Here is a 20,929-nt window from a genome sequence, read left to right as displayed (position 1 = left end):
AGTTACAGCAGTTGAAATCTGCATTTGCTTACAACCTGAAAAAGTGTCGAGGACTGAATTTAGAACTAAAGTCTGACCTCTCATCGGTTTGCTCGCACAACGTTCCTCATTTATTCTTTGGATGTCTCCTGAGACTGAGAAATGACCCTGAAAATACGTGAACTACCATCCCGGTTTCGAATACGGACTTTGACTTCGTGGGAAGCATGAGTTCTAGCAGTTGAATTCTGCACTGAACATAAACGCCGTCATAGGAATTGCGAACATCAGCCTTCTCAATGAGGTTTCTCAAAACCTCAAAAAGTGTCCAAGGCTGAATTTACAGCTCAAGTCTAATCTCTCATCGGTTTGCTCACACAACGCTGTAGTTAACTTTTCCGCTCTTTTCCCTTGGGCTTAGAGCTCCGTTTTCGGCAACGTGGCAACATTCCGTTTTTTCTCCTTGACCGTTTTCATTTCTCCTTACACTGAGAAATGATCCTGAAAACACATGGTTTTCTTGATTCTCCTTTCGAAATAGAACATGGACTGCCACCTAGTTTGCGAATGCCGTCTTTGACTGAGTGGGCATCTTGAGTTACAGCAGCTGAAATCTGCATTCAGTATAAAGGGCCTCATAGGAATAGGTAAAAGGAGTCCTGTCCATGTTGTCCTTAGAACCTCAAAACGTGTCCAGGACTGAACTTAGAGCTAGTCTGATCTCTCATCGGTTTGCTCACACAACGCTGTGGTTATCTTTTCCGTTCTTTTCCCTTGGGCTTGGCACTCCGTTTTGGGCAATGGGGCAACATTCTGGTTTTTCTCATTTATTCTTTGGATATCTCCTTACTGAGGAATGATCCAGAGAATACATGGACTACCATCTAGGTTTCGAATACGCTTTGACTTCGTGGGAATCATGAGTTCTAGCAGTTGAATTCTGCACTGAGCATAAACGCCGTCATAGGAATTGCGAACATCAGCCTTCTCAATGAGGTTTCTCAAAACCTCAAAAAGTGTCCAAGGCTGAATTTACACCTCAGGTCTAATCTCTCATCGGTTTGCTCACACAACGCTGTAGTTAACTTTTCCGTTTCTTTCCCTTTGGCGTGGAGTTCCATTCGGGGCAATGTGGCAACATTCCATTTTTTTTCATTGACCGTTTTCATTTCTCCTTACACTGAGAAATGATCCTGAAAACACATGGTTTTCTTGATTCTCCTTTCGAGATAGAACATGGACTACCATCTAGTTTGCGAATACCGTCTTTGACTGAGTGGGCATCTTGAGTTACAGCAGTTGAAATCTGCATTTGCTTACAACCTGAAAAAGTGTCGAGGACTGAATTTAGAACTAAAGTCTGACCTCTCATCGGTTTGCTCGCACAACGTTCCTCATTTATTCTTTGGATGTCTCCTCAGACTGAGAAATGACCCTGAAAATACGTGAACTACCATCCCGGTTTCGAATACGGACTTTGACTTCGTGGGAAGCATGAGTTCTAGCAGTTGAATTCTGCACTGAACATAAACGCCGTCATAGGAATTGCGAACATCAGCCTTCTCAATGAGGTTTTGAGAAACCCAAAAAGTGTCCAAGGCTGAATTTACACCTCAAGTCTAATCTCTCATCGGTTTGCTCACACAACGCTGTAGTTAACTTTTCCGCTCTTTTCCCTTGGGCTTAGAGCTCCGTTTTCGGCAACGTGGCAACATTCCGTTTTTTCTCCTTGACCGTTTTCATTTCTCCTTACACTGAGAAATGATCCTGAAAACACATGGTTTTCTTGATTCTCCTTTCGAAATAGAACATGGACTGCCACCTAGTTTGCGAATGCCGTCTTTGACTGAGTGGGCATCTTGAGTTACAGCAGCTGAAATCTGCATTCAGTATAAAGGGCCTCATAGGAATAGGTAAAAGGAGTCCTCTCCATGTTGTCCTTAGAACCTCAAAACGTGTCCAGGACTGAACTTAGAGCTAGTCTGATCTCTCATCGGTTTGCTCACACAACGCTGTGGTTATCTTTTCCGTTCTTTTCCCTTGGGCTTGGCACTCCGTTTTGGGCAATGGGGCAACATTCTGGTTTTTCTCATTTATTCTTTGGATATCTCCTTACTGAGGAATGATCCAGAGAATACATGGACTACCATCTAGGTTTCGAATACGCTTTGACTTCGTGGGAATCATGAGTTCTAGCAGTTGAATTCTGCACTGAGCATAAACGCCATCATAGGAATTGCGAACATCAGCCTTCTCAATGAGGTTTCTCAAAACCTCAAAAAGTGTCCAAGGCTGAATTTACACCTCAGGTCTAATCTCTCATCGGTTTGCTCACACAACGCTGTAGTTAACTTTTCCGTTTCTTTCCCTTTGGCGTGGAGTTCCATTCGGGGCATTGTGGCAACATTCCGTTTTTTTTCATTGACCATTTTCATTTCTCCTTACACTGAGAAATGATCCTGAAAACACATGGTTTTCTTGATTCTCCTTTCGAGATAGAACATGGACTACCATCTAGTTTGCGAATACCGTCTTTGACTGAGTGGGCATCTTGAGTTACAGCAGTTGAAATCTGCATTTGCTTACAACCTGAAAAAGTGTCGAGGACTGAATTTAGAACTAAAGTCTGACCTCTCATCGGTTTGCTCGCACAACGTTCCTCATTTATTCTTTGGATGTCTCCTCAGACTGAGAAATGACCCTGAAAATACGTAAACTACCATCCCGGTTTCGAATACGGACTTTGACTTCGTGGGAAGCATGAGTTCTAGCAGTTGAATTCTGCACTGAACATAAACGCCGTCATAGGAATTGCGAACATCAGCCTTCTCAATGAGGTTTCTCAAAACCTCAAAAAGTGTCCAAGGCTGAATTTACAGCTCAAGTCTAATCTCTCATCGGTTTGCTCACACAACGCTGTAGTTAACTTTTCCGCTCTTTTCCCTTGGGCTTAGAGCTCCGTTTTCGGCAACGTGGCAACATTCCGTTTTTTCTCCTTGACCGTTTTCATTTCTCCTTACACTGAGAAATGATCCTGAAAACACATGGTTTTCTTGATTCTCCTTTCGAGATAGAACATGGACTACCATCTAGTTTGCGAATACCATCTTTGACTGAGTGGGCATCTTGACTTCCAGCAGCTGAATTCTGCATTCAGTATAAAGGGCCTCATAGGAATAGGTAAAAGGAGTCCTCTCCATGTTGTCCTTAGAACCTCAAAAAGTGTTGAGGACTGAACTTAGAGCTAAAGTCTGATCTCTCATCGGTTTTCTCAGTCAACGCTCTGGTTATCTTTTCCGTTCTTTTCCGTTGGGCTTAGAGCTCCGTTTTGGGCAATGTGGCAACATTCTGGTTTTTCTCATTTATTCCCTCAATGTCTCCTTTGACTGAGAAATGATCCTGAAAACACATGGTTGTCTTGATTCTGCTTTCGAGATAGAACATGGACTACCATCTAGTTTGCAAATACCGTCTTTGACTGAGTGGGCATCTTGAGTTACAGCAGTTGAAATCTGCATTTGCTTACAACCTGAAAAAGTGTCAAGGCCTGAATTTAGAGCTAAAGTCTGAGCTCTCATCGGTTTGCTCACAGAATGTTCCTCATTTATTCTTTGGATGTCTCCTGAGACTGAGAAATGACCCTGAAAATTACTACCATCTAGGTTTCGAATACGGACTTTGAGTTCGTGGGAATCATGAGTTCTAGCAGTTGAATTCTGCATTCCGTATAAAAGCGGTCATAGGAATTGCGAACATCACCCTTCTCAATGAGGTTTCTCAAAACTTCAAAAAGTGTCAAGGACTGAATTTAGAGCTAAAGTCTGACCTCTCATCGGTTTGCTCACACAACGTTCCTCATTTATTCTTTGGATGTCTCCTGAGACTGAGCAATGCCCCTGAAAATACATGAACTACCATCTAGGTTTCGAATACGGTCTTTGACTTCGTGGGAATCTTGAGTTCTAGCCCTTGAATTCAGTATAAAAGCGGTCATCGGAATTGGTAACATGAGTCCTCTCGATGTGTTCCTTACAACCTCAAAAAGTGTGCGCGACTGAATTTACACCCAAAGTCTGACCTCTCATAGGTTTGCTTACACAACGGTGCAGTTAACTTTTCGGTTCTTTTCACTTTGGTTTAGCACTCCGTTTTCTGCAATGTGGCAAAATAGCGATTTTTCTCATTTTGTCCTTGGACATCTCTGAAAACTGAGAAAGGATTCCCGATTCTCCTCGCCTTTTAGAACATGAATCACTACCTGCTGTTCAAATATGACCTTAAACTGAGCCGGAATCTTGAGTTGTAGCAGTTGAATTCTGCGGTATATGCCTGATAGGAATTGGTAGCATGAGTGCTGTCTATCAGGTTGCTGAAAACATGTGTCCGAGACTGAATTTAGACCCCAAGATCTGAACTCTCATAGGTTTGCTCACACAACGGTGCAGTTAACTTTTCGGTTCTTTTCACTTTTGCTATGCACTCCATTTTGGGCAATGTCTAAAAATAGTGATTTTTCTCATTTATTCTTTGGATTTCTCTTTTGACTGAAAATTTCTCTTTTCACTGTGATCCTGGGAACACATGGCTTTCTTTTTCTTTTTTTGAATTTTGTTTTTATTAAAATTTTAATATAAAATTAAAAGTTAGAAATAGAAATGGAAATAGAAATACAAAATTAAGAAGAAAAGAAAAAGTTTAGTAAAGTAATAGACTGAAAAAAGTATGAAACATAAATAACTTCCAATCTTCCAAAACGTCTGGTCATAAGAACATAAGAATCTATCCTAAGTACTAGTTTTTCATACAATATGTAGATATAATTCTTTGTCTAATATATCCTATTATATTTACAATCTAATCTTCCAATCCCCGTGTAAGCTTTACCCCTCCTGCATTTTGTAAATAATCCAATAATGGTTTCCACTCTTTGAGATAATAACTTAAGTTTTCTTTCTACAAACAAGTCAATTTGTTCTTTTCTGCCATGTCCATCAATTTTAACAACCATTCTTGTATTGTTGGTAAAGTCTGAGTTTTCCAAAATTGTGCATAAAGAAGTATTGCTGTGGTGATCATATATTGTATAATTCTTACAAGAATTATTTGTAGGTCCAATATCCCCAACAAAAATAACTCTGGCTTCAATGGTACCTGTATCTTTAATATACTGTGCATCAACATACATATCTGTGTCCAAAATGTGTAATTATGTGTAATTACACATACGTATACTTATCTACTGTATTTCTATTTACTCTTCATTTAACTTGTCTTTTTATATTAATTTTATGTAGAATTTTATTAACATTCAGTGTTTATCCTTGTATTCCGATATGGCCTCAGAGCTAATCAATAAACTTTGATTGATTATAAAGAAGGGGAAACTTAACTACCGCATTCTTTGAGCAATCCTATGAGAGTTGAGAATAAATGCAGTCTAGGACACTCATCAAGTTTCATGCAACATCATATAGAGGACTCATGTTACCAATTCCTATGAGGCCTATTATAGCAAATGAATTCCACTTTTAGAACTTGAGATTCCTGCTCAAAGACCATATTTGAAAAGCAGCTGGTGATTTATGTTCTACCTGGAAAGGAGAATCAGGAAAACTGTATGTTTTCATGAATCTCTGTCTTAAAAAAAAATCCAAAAAAATATTTTGCCACATTGCCCAAAATGGAGTGCATAGCAAAAGTACAAACAAGGGGAAATTTAACTACAGTGTTATTTTAGCAATGCCATGAGAGTTAAGAAGTGACATCTAAAATCAGTCCAGGACACTCATCTAGTTCAACCAACCTGATAGTTGTGCCTCAGGTTAGGAATTACAGTGAATTCACAATTCAACTTTTAGCATTGAGGTTTCTGGTCAGTCAAAGACCAGATCTTAAAAACAGTGGTATATTCTTGTTCTCTCTAGTAAGGAGAATTAGGAAAAGTAGATGCTTTCCAGATATTCTCTTTGGCTTGAGAATGATTAATAGAAGAAATTCAGAAAAATCACTTTCTTACAGTATTTCAGCAAATGGACTCAATACCAGAAGTGCAAACAAGGGAAAAGGTAACCACAGCATTACTTTAGCAATCCAATCAGAGTTTAGAATTTCCATCCAAATGCAGTCTATGACTCTCATCTCGTTTCCACCAACTGCATAGGGATGCCTCATCATTGCAATCCCTATGAGGCCAATTACAGTGAATGCAGAGATCTTTTATCATTAATTGTTCTGGGTCAGTCAAAGACCAGATCTGAAAAACAGTTGATTCTTGTTCTCTCTAGTAAGGAGAATCAGGAAAACCACATGCTTTCCTCAATCTCCCTTTGGCTTCAGAATGATCAGGAGAACAAATGGAGAAAAATCACTTTATTACTGCATGTCACCAAATGGAGCCTATAGCAGAAGTGCAAACAAGGGGAAAGTTAACCAGAGCAGTATAAAATGTGCACTATGTCATGTGAATTAATCCTATCTGAGCCTAATTCTCAGAATGTTATCTCTGTCTTTCAACTTTGTTATTTGTCCTTCTTTCTTTAGAAGTTGTAAATTTTTTTCTAACTCTTCTCTTATTGTTTTACTGTAACCATAACGTTTAATTCTAAAAATTTCAATTCATCTTATTTTTTTACATTGTTGAGTCTGTCTGCAAAGTGATACTCTGTTAAGTACTGTAATTCCCTTACTGTAAGCCCACTCTCTTAAAAATCTATCTACTAATAAAATCCTGATTGCTTATACTTCTCTTTATTCTTTCTCCCTTACAGCCACCTCTTCAAAGTCTTCAACTTTAGAAGAGAGGTCATGCAGAGAAGGCATGCTATGGACCCTGTCTGCAAAAGAATTCCATCTGGCGGGGTCCAGGAGGTGGGCCTTCTCTGCAGCAGCTCCTGCCCTTTGGAACATCCTTCCCCTGGAAGTGCGGTTAGCTCCCTCTCTTCTGGACTTCAGAAAACAGCTGAAAACCTGGTTTTGTCACCATGCTTGGAGTGGGGAGAGGAAGAGCCATTCTTGGGGTTGGTTGGTTCCCTAATCCTGCCAGGACTGGTCTTATCCCCTTATGGGTTGAATTAGATCTACCATCACTTGGATTTTATTGTATTTATATTGGTATTTATTGCTTATTGATATTATTTATGATTTTATTGATTTTTAAACTGTTTTTATTGTGAACCTCCCAGTGTCCCCCATGTGGGGGAGATGGGCAGTGATAAAAATATGATAAATAAAAATAAAATAATAAAAATATATGTATAGGAAATCACAGTTCAAATTTCCCAAAATTGTATGCATAAGAAGTAGATTGTTGTTTCTGAAAGTCTCAGTACACAAAATATGTCCTTTGGCGCCACCTAATGGACTTTGTAATTCTTGGAAAAGAGTCCTTGGAAGGTAAGATAGGAGACAAAACAATGAAGAGGAAAAATAAGACAGTTTGATTCACAAGTGTTCAAGAACAATCAGATTGTTTCCACCCAAATATTTTACATTTATATGAAGTTCACAGAAGTCATTAGTCAACAAATGTTATAAGTGAATCCACAAGTTAAATCTTTAAGCAATTAACATAGTAGATCTTGTCTTAAGGCACTTTCCTGGTGAAAATTTTATGTTCATAATCCATTTTTTTCACACTGCAGCCCAACTGATAAAAGTTTGTCTCACCACAGGATCAGCTTGGTGTGAGGAAGCAGTAACTCCAATCTGAAAGAAGAGTTAAAATTGCAATACATCCAGTCTGGAGGAACTGTTAGTGTTGCAGAGGTGCTTTCATATCATCAGCCAACAATGTGAGGGTCTGCACATGTGAAATAAAACAATTACAGTCTGTGTTGGGTGGTCAGCTTACAAAGCCACTTCTGTGCTGGATGTTAACAAAAAAACCAGCCACGCTTTCTTGGCTTAGCTCCTGGCTAAAATGCCTAGGAGTTTTGTTGTTGTTTTTAAAAAAAAAAACAAAAATCAGAAAACTTGATCACAGAGTGGGATGGTAGAAAGCTCTCATCGGCAGCCGCCAATTGCTCTGCCTCTAGGAATTGTGTATTGAGGCAATATTGAAAAATATTAATTGGCCTAGTCAGCAAGCCCCAAAGAGGTGAATTTAAACTAAAACAGAGCTAAACTACCTCTACCTAATCTGACACATCGTGATCTTTCTAAGAAAAAACATTCCTCCTGGAGATCTGGATGGCTCTGACCTTGTTCACCTTTTGTAAGGCTCTAGTCCTGGCTGCTTTCACAGGTGTTTGGGCCTGGAGATTAGGTCAGCTTTGCTGTTGTGGTTTTTCTGAGTGAGATGTATTTTTTATTTTGGGTGTCATAGGTCATTGCTTATAACTCTTGTCAATCCTTGTACATCACCCAGAGTCAATGTTGTGAGATGGGGGCCATATAAATGAAAGAAAGAAAGAAAGAAAGAAAGAAGGAAGGAAGGAAGGAAGGAAGGAAGGAAGGAAGGAAGGAAGGAAGGAAGGAAGGAAGGAAGGAAGGAAGGAAAGTTCTGGAGAGAAAGAGTTGCTAAAAATCCAAGCCTCATTATAAAACCTATTGTCAAACGCTTCCAAACGCTAACTGGCTGCAGTGTCAAGCCATGCTGGCTACTATCTGCCTGGCCAATAGGAAAAGTCAGTGGTATGAATCCTCTCAGTGGTCCTAAGTAGGATTCATACAATATCTTTGAGAAACCATGGGGATGTTTTCCCTCATCAAAAGATGGGTTTTGACCTCAACGGTGTCATTGTATATGGCCAAAACTACCAGTAAAGAAATAAAATTGGGTAAATGGCTAAGGTAAATGGCATGTAGGAATAAGGATAAACAGGGCTGAGTTGCAGGAGCTATAAAACTGCTGGACCTTGGTATGGGTGTGGCAGAGGATGAGAATGGATAGGAACAAACACACACATGTTAACAAATGAATATAGTGCTTTTATTGTTCTGCAAGCCTAACATAAAGAATATTTACAAGAATTTTAGTGAATAAATATTTAAGTAACCACCCATACATCCATCCTTCCATCGATCTTGGATGACCAAGCATAAATATGTATACAAATAAATTCATATGGTATACTAAAATTCTATTTTATAATACCAAAGGCAAAGAAGAACCAGTACAAAACAATACCTCCCACTTCCAGTCCATGGAGCCAGTCCAGAAGGATGATCGATGTTATCAAAAGCCACTAAGTTATCAAGAAGAACCTGGATGGACACACCACCACAATCCTGCTCCTGCTAGAGGTCAATCACAAGTGTGATCAATGCTGTTTTGGTCCTGAAACTTGACTGAAAAGGGTCCAGATAATCCATTTCCTCCAGGATTTTTCTGAAGCTGCCACATGAACATCTTCTCAAAAACCTTCCCTAAAAATGGAAGATTGGAAATGGGACAAAAGTTATCCAAAATGGTTTGATCCAGTGATGGCTTCCTGAGGAGGGAGTTAATTACTGCCTCTTTTAGCAACAGCAGGATCACTCGTTCTCTCAATGAAATTGGAAGAATTCTTCCAACTGCATGTTGTCTGCTGGGAATCCCTAGCTATCATGGGTCCAGCACACAGGTGGCTGAGCTAACAGTTCCAAGCACCCTGTCTACTTAATCGGGACCAACAAGATCAAACTCATCCTAGATAACCAGACCAGACTCAGCTTTGGTCACTTCCATAGGCTCTGCCTTAAGGCCAGAGTCCAACTTGGAGTGAATCCAAGTGACTATCTGACAGATGCCTAGAATATTCTTCACAGTGTCCCTGAAGGAAAAGGAGGAGGAAGAGCTGGAACTTCACAACAGGGCTGCTGTGTAGCTATCTGCAGGTGTAATAAGACAGAAAAATACTGATGTTTTGCTGCTCTTACCATCATGAGAAAGGCCTTGACAGCAGCTCTAATTCATGCTTGGTTAGATTCTTTCTTTGTCATTCTCCAGTGACACTCTAGGCATCTCTTCTCAAGGGGAGCTATGGTCCAATTTAGAGCCTCAGCTGCCCTCTCATTCCAAGCAGTGAATCAGGCTTCAGTTGGACTTGTGAACCAGACTTTCAGGAACAACCCCAACCTCCCTCTGAAACACAATGGGGTCCATTAGTCACCTGGGGTAGACCAATCAAATAACTTGCCTTGGGTAGTGTATTCTCTGCTGCAGAGAACTGGCCATGCAGGATGCTGCCAATGCATGCTATTGGAAGCATTCCCAAGGATATTTCTACCCTGTGTGGTAATGTTCCATAGACCACTACAGGCTGCATCATCTGTTTCCAGATCTCATGTCATTGGAGAGAGGTATAAAACAGGGCTCTCTACTCACCCCAAATATATATTTGATCCTATGGTGGCTAAGAAGTCACCATGCTTTTTCTTCCTTTCCCTCAGTGGATGTAAAATCTCAATCCTAATGTATGCTATTGACATGGCTCTTATTTCCTGCAATGAACCTTAGAAGATTGCTGACCAGATTGGCCAACTATTGTGAAAGGAGAAGACTGAAGATAAACAAGACAAAGGTAGTAGTCATGGCAGAAGAAATATCAAACACAGGTGGTCAATTAATGCCCATCATTTACACCAATATATTGTGCAGATGTGATAGCTCAGATGTTATATGGGGCTGAGAGGAGTCCAGTTAGGAAGTGGTTCAAAACAGTTTCCTAAGGAAAATTCTGAGCCTCCTCTCAGGGCACTTCTGCTGCCTATCTTAAGATGGAAGTGGAGTTAACCTCCCTTAGAATTTATCTTACGTTTCTTGTATTGTGTAGGTGAAAACCAATGGATCAAACTCCTGTCTCCTATCTATAATTGTTTTCCTTGCCCCCTTTAGGGGAATTTAGTTCTTAGAATTGTGAAAACTTCAGAGTCAACCTTTTCAAACAAGATGCCTGCAGAGATGCTACTGCAGTAAACACCTTGGTACTACCATTATAAGAAATAGGAAAGCCTCTCCTAAAATCTGGTCAAGATCATAATGCTTCATTGAGGAAAGTTTTACATATCTCCACCTTCAGACCCTGCCCACTGCATATCCTGAAGGGAGATTTTGTTAACGTTCACAACAGTTTCTCTGCCTTTGTGGTATTACATCCTCTCCTGCCATATCTACAATGAAATCAGGGGGAAAATATTGATGATAAACTTAAGGGGTCAGATGCTGAATGACTGAACAACCTCCATGCGGATGTGGTTCCAACTGTTAGTAGTCAAATTTCCTCTGCCATGCTTTCTTTTAAACCAGTGGTCCCCAACCTTTTTGGCACCAGGGACTGGTTTTGTGGAAGACCATTTTTCCACGGACCAGGGTGGGATGGTTTTGGAATTTACTGCTGCCACTGATCAGACAGGAGGCGGAGCTCAGGTGGTAATGCGAGCAAAAAATACAGATGAAGCTTTGCTCGCTCGCCCACTGCTCACCTCCTGCTGTGCGGCCCGGTTCCTAACAGGCCATGGACTGGTACCGGTCCACGGCCCGGGGGTTGGGGACCCGTTTTAAACTTAGAAATGTTTAAGCTCTCAATGTTAGTATTGGTTTCATCTTAATTCTTTTCCATGTGTTTTCTTTGTTGCTGTAATTTCTTTCCCTTCTTTTTATTTACTCATTTCATTCTTTTTTATCCTATGTACTATTGCAACCTGTGGTCACAATAGTTATTGACAATTCTTACCTCTGCTTCTAGTGTACAGGTTTTACTTCAGTCTTGGCCTTCTGAGCAGAACCTTGTTCCTCCCACTATAGTGGAACCCACCACAGAAGGCTGTACTTTGTTCCAAGGTGCTACTCCAGGGTTGAACACCACTTCCCATGAGGTTACTTGAGAACAAGCACCAAGTACCTTTCCTTCACATAGACAGTTTAGCCCTCTACATTTTGCCTGTATGAGGATAGGTTCTCTTTCATTGTGCTACTCTTTGCTAACTCATCCTTCCTTTCTCCATAGCATTGTTTCCTGTGGATTTTAGATTTTACCAGGGTAGATAATGCTCAATGGAACCACCAAAGTGCTTCATGCATATAGGTGCTGGACCCAAGTAGTTATTCCTGGTCTCTGGCAGAGCAGCAACACCTGACTTTGCACCACTTCACAGGAGCCAGAAGCAGAGGAGCACATGGAAGAGGAGTCTCCAGGTATGTGCTTATATGCGACATGCTGGCTGAGGACACAAGCCTGCAGTACCACAGTGCTGTAACAGCACTGTGCTTCAAGTGAACCTCTGCGGCATTGTGCAGATTCCAGAACTGTTTTTTTTTTCAAAGTGCAGGAATAGCATGTGTGGATGTAGGCAACTCCGAACATGTTATTTTGTCACTCGGACCAGAATTCATTTCTCCCTCCCAGCTTCATTTCCCTGCCAGTCATTCTTCTTTTCAACTGCCCTTGTTCTGGTCTTGGAACAGAGGTAAAAAAGACGACGGAGGGGTCTCTTCCCTGGACACAGAAGGTGGGCAAGCACAGCGTCTCTGCAACTTCCTCCAGCTTTTCCCGGATTCAGCCCCACTTTAGGAGGCGAATCCCCAGCGGCGGAGGCAAGGCTCGCAAAGGGCTCTTCCGGGCCAACTGCCTCGGTCGGTCGCCGCTCAAGTCCTCCTCAGAGATCCACGGCGGTCTTGGCAAGGGGCACGACTCGCGTCGCCCGCCCTCGCCTCCCGCCGGAGTCCGGCCCTCCAGAGATCAGCTGACAGCGGGAAACCCCTTCAGAAGGGACGGGCGGAGCTTAGCGAGGCCGGAGAAGTTCGGCTTCGGCGTGGCAGGCTGTTTGGGAGTCAATCATTGGTGAGTGGCAGCGGCGGCGGTCGGACCTTATTCTGTCCAGCCCTTTCATCCCGACCCGATACTTTTGCTGCCTTCTTCGGGTTTTTCCGAAAAGACGCCCTCCCCGTGCTTCCATTTCCCTGGGGGAAGCGGATGTCCTCCTCCCCCGCCTCCTCCCCGCTTGCCGTCCCTTCCACTCAGCGGCCCCTCTGAAATTCCCGAACGATCGTAACCAAGCACGTGCGGATCTGACGCCGGTCGCAGTCCTCTCATGGCAGGGCACGGTGGGTTTCCGCCCACGCCGGGATCAGAGGGCGGGGCAAACGTGACACCGCTTGCCGGAGAAAACGAGGCGGCCTCCGGGTCCCCCCTCGCTTCCAGGAAGACTCTCTCGACAGCGCCCCTCGAGCAGCGCTTTTCTCTGCCCGCCCCACGAGGGGTCTGGAGGTGAAGAGGCTGGTGGGAAGGCGGAACAAGTTGCGCTGCCGTGGCCGAGAAGCCGCGAAGGAGCCGAGCAGAGCCTGCCTTCTTTCCTTCTCTCCCCGCTTCCCTCCCCCCTCCCTCGGGCTTTGCCGGGGTTCTAGGGACTTTCCAGCCCTCTTACCTTGCCCGCCCAGTTTCCGCCTGCGCTTCTGTTGGCGGCGGCAGCAGAGGGAGTGATTGGTTTTTCTTTCTTTTTTTCTTCTTTAAGTTCCTCCGTCTCGTCTGTTTGTTCCGCAGGGCCGGATTGCCAGTTCCGTAATTATAAGGTGGATCCTTCATGGATGGCGAAGGCTACCCCGCGGTGAGTCTTAACAGTCCTTCGTTGCCTGGAAGATTCCCCCCTCCCCCCGTTTAATTGGAACTGGGATTCGGGTGAAACCCGGGCCTCCTCCTGGGCAAGGTTCAAGCCCTCCTTACCTTCTAGTCCCAAGTTTGCAAAACTGCAGTCTCTTTGGATAATGTACTTTGGAAGGCTTAAAACAAAAACCTAAAGATGTCCTCTGCATTTGTTATTCGCTGGGCCCAAGACAAGCAAATAACGCATTCCACAGCAATCCTTCCAGAGTAAACTGCTAGGTGACTAGGTGCCACAAAAAAAAAGAAAAGAAAAAAGTAGCAGCTGGGGCTTGTGTTCTTTAAGTAGTACAACCTAACAACATAAAAAAAATGCCTCATTTTATATGAGAAATGAGGTGAGGCTTAAGCAATGATGGATCAGTTAGTCTTGTGTAGGAGCAAATACCTGTTTCTTTTTCCTAGACAACTTATTGTACTCAGTGGAGATGTCATTCTCTTGTTTGCCTCCTTCCAGATGAGAAATATGCCCTGAGAAGCTTATCTAACATTCTTATTTAGATATTTATTGGATTTTGGGGTTGCCCAACTCCACAGAGTATAGGTGGGTGTAGAGTATTTAAAGTGCGTCTGTTTATGTCATGGGTGTCCAAGCTTTTGGCTTCCCTGGGCCACATTGAGTGAAGAGGAACTGTCTTGGTCCACACATAAAATATATGATATAGTTAATGTGTATGTGGGGATGCGGTGGTGCTGCAGGTTAAACCGCTGAGCTGTCGATCGGAAGGTCGGCGGTTCGAAACCGCGTGGCGGGGTGAGCTCCCGTTGTTAATCCCAGCTCCTGCTCACCTAGCAGTTCGAAAACATGCAAATGTGAGTAGATCAATAGGTACCGTTTCGGCGGGAAGGTAACGGCGTTCCGAGTCGTCATGCTGGCCACATGACCCGGAAGTGTCTATGACAACGCCGGCTCCAAGGCTTAGAAACGGAGATGAGCACCGCCCCCTAGAGTCGGATTCGACTGGACTTTACGTCAAGGGAAACCTTTACCTTTACCTAATGTGTATAAGTAATAAAACTTCATTTATTTTTTATATTTTTATTATAACATTTTAAAAAAAGAGGGCAACATAAAACTAGTGAGATATTTGACCTTGTTTTTCTGAAACTAATGCATCAATGTCTGGTTCGATGAAAGTGGTTGCAATTCTCAATGAGTTCTCAAGGTGCACGTCAGAAATTTTAATTCTAATTTTACTCTTTGTATGCTTCATCCTTGAAAATAGTTGCTCACAAATGTACATGCTGCCAAAAAGCGATGTCATGAATAAGGTGTGATTGTGAAGTGAGGGATATTTTTCTCTGGGAAGATAGGTCTTATAAAAGTCCAGTAGAGAGACATGATCAAATTTTTCTTTGACTTGAATGTCTGATTGCAACTCTATGCGTTCCATTTGAAAATTTGGAGGTAATATAGTTATGTTGACTGAAAATGGAGTCGAAAATATACCAAAATATTGATGATTTTTCCTGAAATCTTGAAACCTATTCTCAAATTCCTGTATCAAACAAAAAAAGCAAGGCTGCATATTTCTCGCTGTTCACAGGACTGTGTTTAGCCAAAGTACTAAAATGTATAAAATTATTTTCTATAACTTGAGCTTTAAGTTTCATTTCAAACACTGTTATGGTTTGTAACATTGCAGTGATAAGTTGGTTTTCACCTTGAAGACGCATGTTTAACTCATTTAAATGAGCGGTCAAATCCACCAAAAATGCTAAATCTGTGAGCCATTTTTCATCTTCAAGTTCTGGCACAAATTTTCTTTTTGATTCCATAAATGACTTGATTTCCTTTTGCAAATCATAAAATCTTTTCAGCATTTTACCCTGACTTAGCCACTGTACTTCGGAAAAGTAAATGATGTCCCCATAATCAGCATCCATACTTTTAAGGAACTCCTGGAATTGGTGATGATTCAGTCCCTTGGCCCTTATGAAGTTCACTGCTTTGATGACAATTTGCATGACATTATCCATTTTTAAAGCTTTCACGCATAAATTTTCTTGATGTAGAATGCAGTGATACTTCATCAAACGTGAGTTGCTGGCGGCACTTGCATCGTCTTCTATCAATTTTGTAAGTCCCTCACTTTTACCAATCATCACCGGGGTGCCATCAGTAGATATACCAGACATGTTGACAATGGTTAAAGAAAATTGCTTTAATGTCATTTTTACTGCTTTGTACAAATCAAGAGATTTAGTTGTGTCTTTTAATGGCACCAAAGAAGCCATTTCTTCAGTGACATATTCGTTATCAATACCTCTAATAAAAATGGCAGGTTGAACCGTATCTGTAGCATCAGTACTTTCATCCATCGCCAAAGCATAAAATTTGAAATTAGCAGCTTTACTCTTCAAACCACTTTCAGTAGATTTTCCTATTTCTTCAATTCGCCAGGCTATAGTCTGGTGAGACAAACTGATTTTAGAAAAATCGCATTTTTTATCAGGACAAATTATATCTGCCATGCTTTCCATATATTGCTTAATAAACTCACCATCGGTAAATGGTTTTGATTTTTTTGCAGTCAGATTTGCTTTTATAATGGAGTCCTTTTGAGTTGTGACTTTTTAAAAAAAAAATTGTTGAGACAACAGACTTTTTTTCACTTCCGCTAATTTGTCTTTACGACAAATTCCTTGATACGCTTCGAATTTGGCAGCATGTCTTTCCGTATTTGCCTTTTCAAATTGTAGTCTTTGAAAACTGACACATTTTCCCTACAAATTAAGCATAGTGCCTTAGTATTTGTCTTGACAAAAAAGTACTCATCTGTCCATTTTTTGTTGAATACTGTTCCTTCATCTGTGATTTTTCTTATTTTCTTTTCTTTTTTGGGTTCTGTTTTCTGTTGAAACGATATTGAAGCCCTGTGGAATAAATTTATTTAGGAATAAATATATTTTTTTAAGAAATAACACCATAAGCCCATAGTAAATTGTTAGGTAGGCAAATAAACAAAGCAAAGTTTAATAATCAAGTAAGAAAACTTACATGTCAACTTAATAATAATAAACGCCTGTTGTCACAGAACACAGAACATGTGTAGGTGGTTGAAATATTAGAAGTCACCACAAGCTGACATGTGTAGTGGGCAGTGGCCGTGTTAACACTGCACTGCCCCTGTCCTAACAGTCAGGAACCACGCTGAGACAAGGAATAGGTCTCTAGTGTTTTATTACTGCTACATTAGACAGAAAATCCTAACAAACTGAAGAAGAGTGGGAAAAACCCAGACAGATAAACCCCAAAGTCAAGGCGGGTCTGATCTGTGTCTCTTTGAATGGCTGCTTAACTCCTCAGTACTACGCATGCGTTTTCCCCCCTGGATAGGGGCCCGCTCCTGCTCACCATTAGTACTCATGACATCCCCCTCCCCTACACAGCGTTCTGTTGTTTCCACCTATGCAGTCTGCGCTCGAGCACTGTGCGATTGAGTCATGAAAAAAATTGCAAACTAACGTTAAAAGTTTATGATTTTGGGGGGCCACATTACTAGCTGTTCGGGGCCACATGCGGCCCATGAGCCGCAGGTTGGACATGCCTGGTTTATGTGAATTGTAGGCTTCCTTCACCAGTATAGGGGGTTGGATAGAAGTGTTCTTTGCTGTCAGTTGCTCAGGAAACACTTCCCTAGATAAGTTGCTTGTTCTCAATGTTTTCATTTAGTTGTTAGTAGTAGTAGAGACTTAACGTGTTTGTCATTCCTACTGACTGTCTACCCTATGTAGAATCTTTATAATGCTGTTTAATGCTTTCAGTCATCTGGGACTTAAGGCTTCCTTTCTTCTTGACCTTGTTTGCATGCAGTGCTTAGATGGGATAGACTATGACGATTTTCAGTTTGGTGCTCATTTGATGGAGCAGAAAGAGCTGCTTATGGAGACAGGTAAGGAACTTCTAGGTAAGTTATGTCTCTTGAGGGATGTGGAACTATAGACAACTGAGGGAAGGAGCCATTTTTCTGTTGTTTTCCTGTGTTTTGCTAATAATGTTCCACTTAAACTGTATTACATGTGCTTGTATGTGTATTTAATATTGGGATACTCTGAATATCTATCTTCTTGTTTGTTCATTTGTTTTTACCAGTTGAAGGCCCATTTCTCACTATAATTGAACAACCAAAACAGGTAAGAATTTTCTAAGGATACTGGATTTCCCAACTCTATCCTGTTACCAGCCAACTTTTTCTTAGTAGTTTGGTTTACTCTGATGGCATGGCTTTAATTATCATTTTTGGCAGCGAGGTTTCCGGTTCCGTTATGGCTGTGAAGGGCCCTCACATGGTGGGCTGCCTGGAGCATCTAGTGAGAAGGGGCACAAGACTTATCCCACTGTCAAGGTGAGCATCATTTCTTTATCACTTCGTATGAAGAAATCTTAAAAAATGAGTCTGTAATCTGCATTGTCTTTTCTGTCTTTAAAGATCTTAAAATAGTTTTTTTTACTAGTCATATTATTTAGTCCACATATTGTTTGGGCTTTCTGATTAATTAAAGAGGTAGCACAGAGGGTCAGTAAAGTAATTATTTTTGTTGCCTATTTCCAACACCAAGTTTTTATAACGTTATGCCTTGTTGTTACAGACATGTATCTGCTCTTGCAATGTTAGTCCCTTGTCTTCGGTAGAATGAGTGGAGGGGCTTAAATATTTCTATTCTGCCAGGCAACAGACTTTTGATACCAGAGCAACTGAACATTTGCTCTGGAGCAGCCTTTCTCAACCTTTTGACCCTGGAGGAACCCTTGAAATATTTTTCAGGCCTCAGGGAGCCCCTGCACATTCAGGCTCAATATAGGCCAGAAGTTACATAATTATTAGATTTGTTTCATGTGTAGGCCTATAAATATGCATTAACAATGTTCTTAAACTAAAAATAGAATGAAACATACCTCTTTAATGTGAAGTTGCCCGAATTTGAAATAATTTTTTAAATCATGATCTCCCAAGGAACCCCTAGTAACCTCTTGTGGAACCCTAGGGGTCCACAGGACCCTGGTTGAGAAACCCTGCTCTGGAGGAATAGAAAATTTTGATTTCGCAACAGTTAATTCTCCACTAGGCTGGGCTTAATACTATGGACAGAGGGAGCCCAAGAATAAAAAGGAAGAGTAAAAGTTGGTGAAAGAAGGTTAATTATAAAGTAAGATTTATGGAAAAGAGTCTCCACTCTACTAGAGTGGTAGTAATTTCTAGTAGAGTAGTAAAGTAGTAGCAATTTGAGCAAAAGAGGCTAACTGAACAGCTCTAATATGCATCTTGAGTGCATACTTTCACATCTTGGTGTGACTTGAAAGCCTAATATCATGGTATATTTTATGCTTCCTTATAGAAGGCATTTAGAAATCCTGTTTGGAACCTGCACCTTGCATTCAGAATTCTGAGAAAATTTTAAAATGTTGAATTAATTAATCTTGGACCTTTTGGTGTGGGTTCTAAATAATTATTTTAAGGTATAATAATTTTAAAAATAAAATTATGATCAATTAAAAAATGGTATTCCAATCTGGGTTGTTTAGGTCAGAAAATGCCTCAAAACTAGCTGTGTGGAGTGAAACAGGAACTGTATAAAAAAAGCTTAAAATTCTGGCTAAAACACAATGGTATGTTAGATTAAACTAAAACCAAGAAAATTGCATTTTGGTTTAGTGCAGTGTATGGACTTAACCAGAGTGAACAAGCCACATGCTTCTATGCATAACCCATTTTATTTTCACTCAGTGTGAGCAGATAAACAAGCCAAATAAACCATTATTGCAAACAAACAAGCCAATATTTATCCATCAAAATAGCTGTGCTTAAAACTAGCTTTGCATGTTTTGAGGCACACTAAATCAGAGTTTGGGAATTGGTGGTCTCATTGTGCTATTTTTATCTTGTTTACCTCTTTGCGCAGAGGCAGAAGCATGAGTATGCTACTTGTTCATATTATGGCTTAATAAGCCAAGATTCATGGCTGTTTGATATATACAAATGTGATCAGTGGTATCATATGATCTTAATTGCTATTCATGTCTATAGATTAGCTTTATAAACAATGTTCCAAAACTGGCTTTTGTTTCTAGCCATTTTTAAGACTATAGGAATCTATTTGAGTTAATGAAACTTGGCAAGTTACATTTAATGAGAACCAGAAGTGAAAGCTTCCGGGCTCCTTAAGCAGTGCCAGAAGAAATGCAGGCATACCTTGGAGGTATTGTGGGTTCGGTTCCAGACCACCACAATAAAGTGAATGTCACAATCAAGCGAGTTACATGTATTTTTTGGTTTCCCAGTACATATAAAAGTTATGTTCACGCTATACTGTACTCTATGAAGTGTGCAATAGCGTTATGTCTAAAAAAATGTACATATCTTAATTAAAAAATACTTTATTGCTAAAAATGCTAATCATCATCTGAGCCTTTTGCTGTTGGAAAAATGGCACCGACAGACTTGCTCGATGCAGGGTTGCCACAGACCTTCAACTTGTAAAAAAACGTAATATCTGTGAAGTGCAATAAAGCTAAGCACAGTAAAACAAGGTATGCCTGTATAATGAATAAAAATTAACTCAGTATAAATTACATATGGGAATATTTCTTTTGAAAACTCCATGGCCATGATGTTTCATAGAAAGTTGTAATTTTATTGGCAGATCTCTAATTACATTGGACTGGCTAGGATAGAGGTGGACTTGGTGACTCACACTGATCCTCCACAAGTCCATGCGCACAGTCTTGTGGGAAAGCAGTGTAATGAAGCTGGCAACTGCATTGTGATGGTGGGCCCAAAGGATATGACTGCACAGTATGTATGGCTTACGTGGTGGAGGAATGATGGTGGGGTTCAAAAGGCAGGACCTATTTCATTATAGTATGTTTCTTTCTCTTAGTTAGATTGAGCAAATGGATTGCAATACCTTCTTATCTAATGAAACCTTGAGCTTCCTGCCATTTATCCTGGCAGGGAAAATTCAGCACAAATGAATAATTCCAGGCACCACCTTGTGTTTTCCTTGTCCGAGAAGTCGTGGTGGCTGCAGAGAAACCATACGGTGTGCAAGTTTGTTCTGTATATTGAAACACATGTTTTCAGAGGGCAAGCTTTAATAGTTGGGTGTTCTCTCTTGTAAGTCTCACTTACACTATCCAGATTGAGCAGGTAGTAGGCTAGATATGACAGTATACAGGTAGTCCTTGTTTAGCGACTGTCTTGTTTAGTGACCATTGGCAGTTACAATGGTGATGAAAATAACTTTACAACCACTCCTCACGTTTATGACCATTGCAGGTCTGTAAAGCAAAGGAAAGCTGAAGTAAGATCATAAGCACAATTGTGGTTTCACTTAGCAACCGCTTTGCTTAATGACTGAATTGCTGGTCC

General features: G+C 40.9%; 1 protein-coding gene across 3 annotated transcripts in view; it reads left to right on the top strand.

The window, feature by feature from the left end:
* The first annotated feature begins 12,536 nt into the window (after positions 1-12,536).
* NFKB2 (nuclear factor kappa B subunit 2) overlaps positions 12,537-20,929 on the top strand; it is a 47,489-nt gene continuing 39,096 nt past the window's right edge. For 2 of the 3 annotated variants that reach the window (XM_063307603.1, XM_063307601.1), the window contains exons 1-5: positions 13,133-13,503; positions 17,374-17,452; positions 17,653-17,693; positions 17,807-17,905; positions 20,202-20,353. In XM_063307603.1, the coding sequence (XP_063163673.1) occupies positions 13,480-13,503; positions 17,374-17,452; positions 17,653-17,693; positions 17,807-17,905; positions 20,202-20,353 (395 nt within the window). In that variant the 5' untranslated portion in view covers positions 13,133-13,479. Of the gene's footprint in view, positions 12,741-13,132; positions 13,504-17,373; positions 17,453-17,652; positions 17,694-17,806; positions 17,906-20,201; positions 20,354-20,929 lie in introns of those variants that run through there. The other variant, XM_063307602.1, reaches the window with a different exon arrangement.

Source organism: Candoia aspera, chromosome 6 (assembly GCF_035149785.1).
Source record: "Candoia aspera isolate rCanAsp1 chromosome 6, rCanAsp1.hap2, whole genome shotgun sequence".
Lineage (NCBI taxonomy): Eukaryota > Metazoa > Chordata > Lepidosauria > Squamata > Boidae > Candoia > Candoia aspera.
This window is presented reverse-complemented; position numbering and strand designations above follow the sequence as displayed.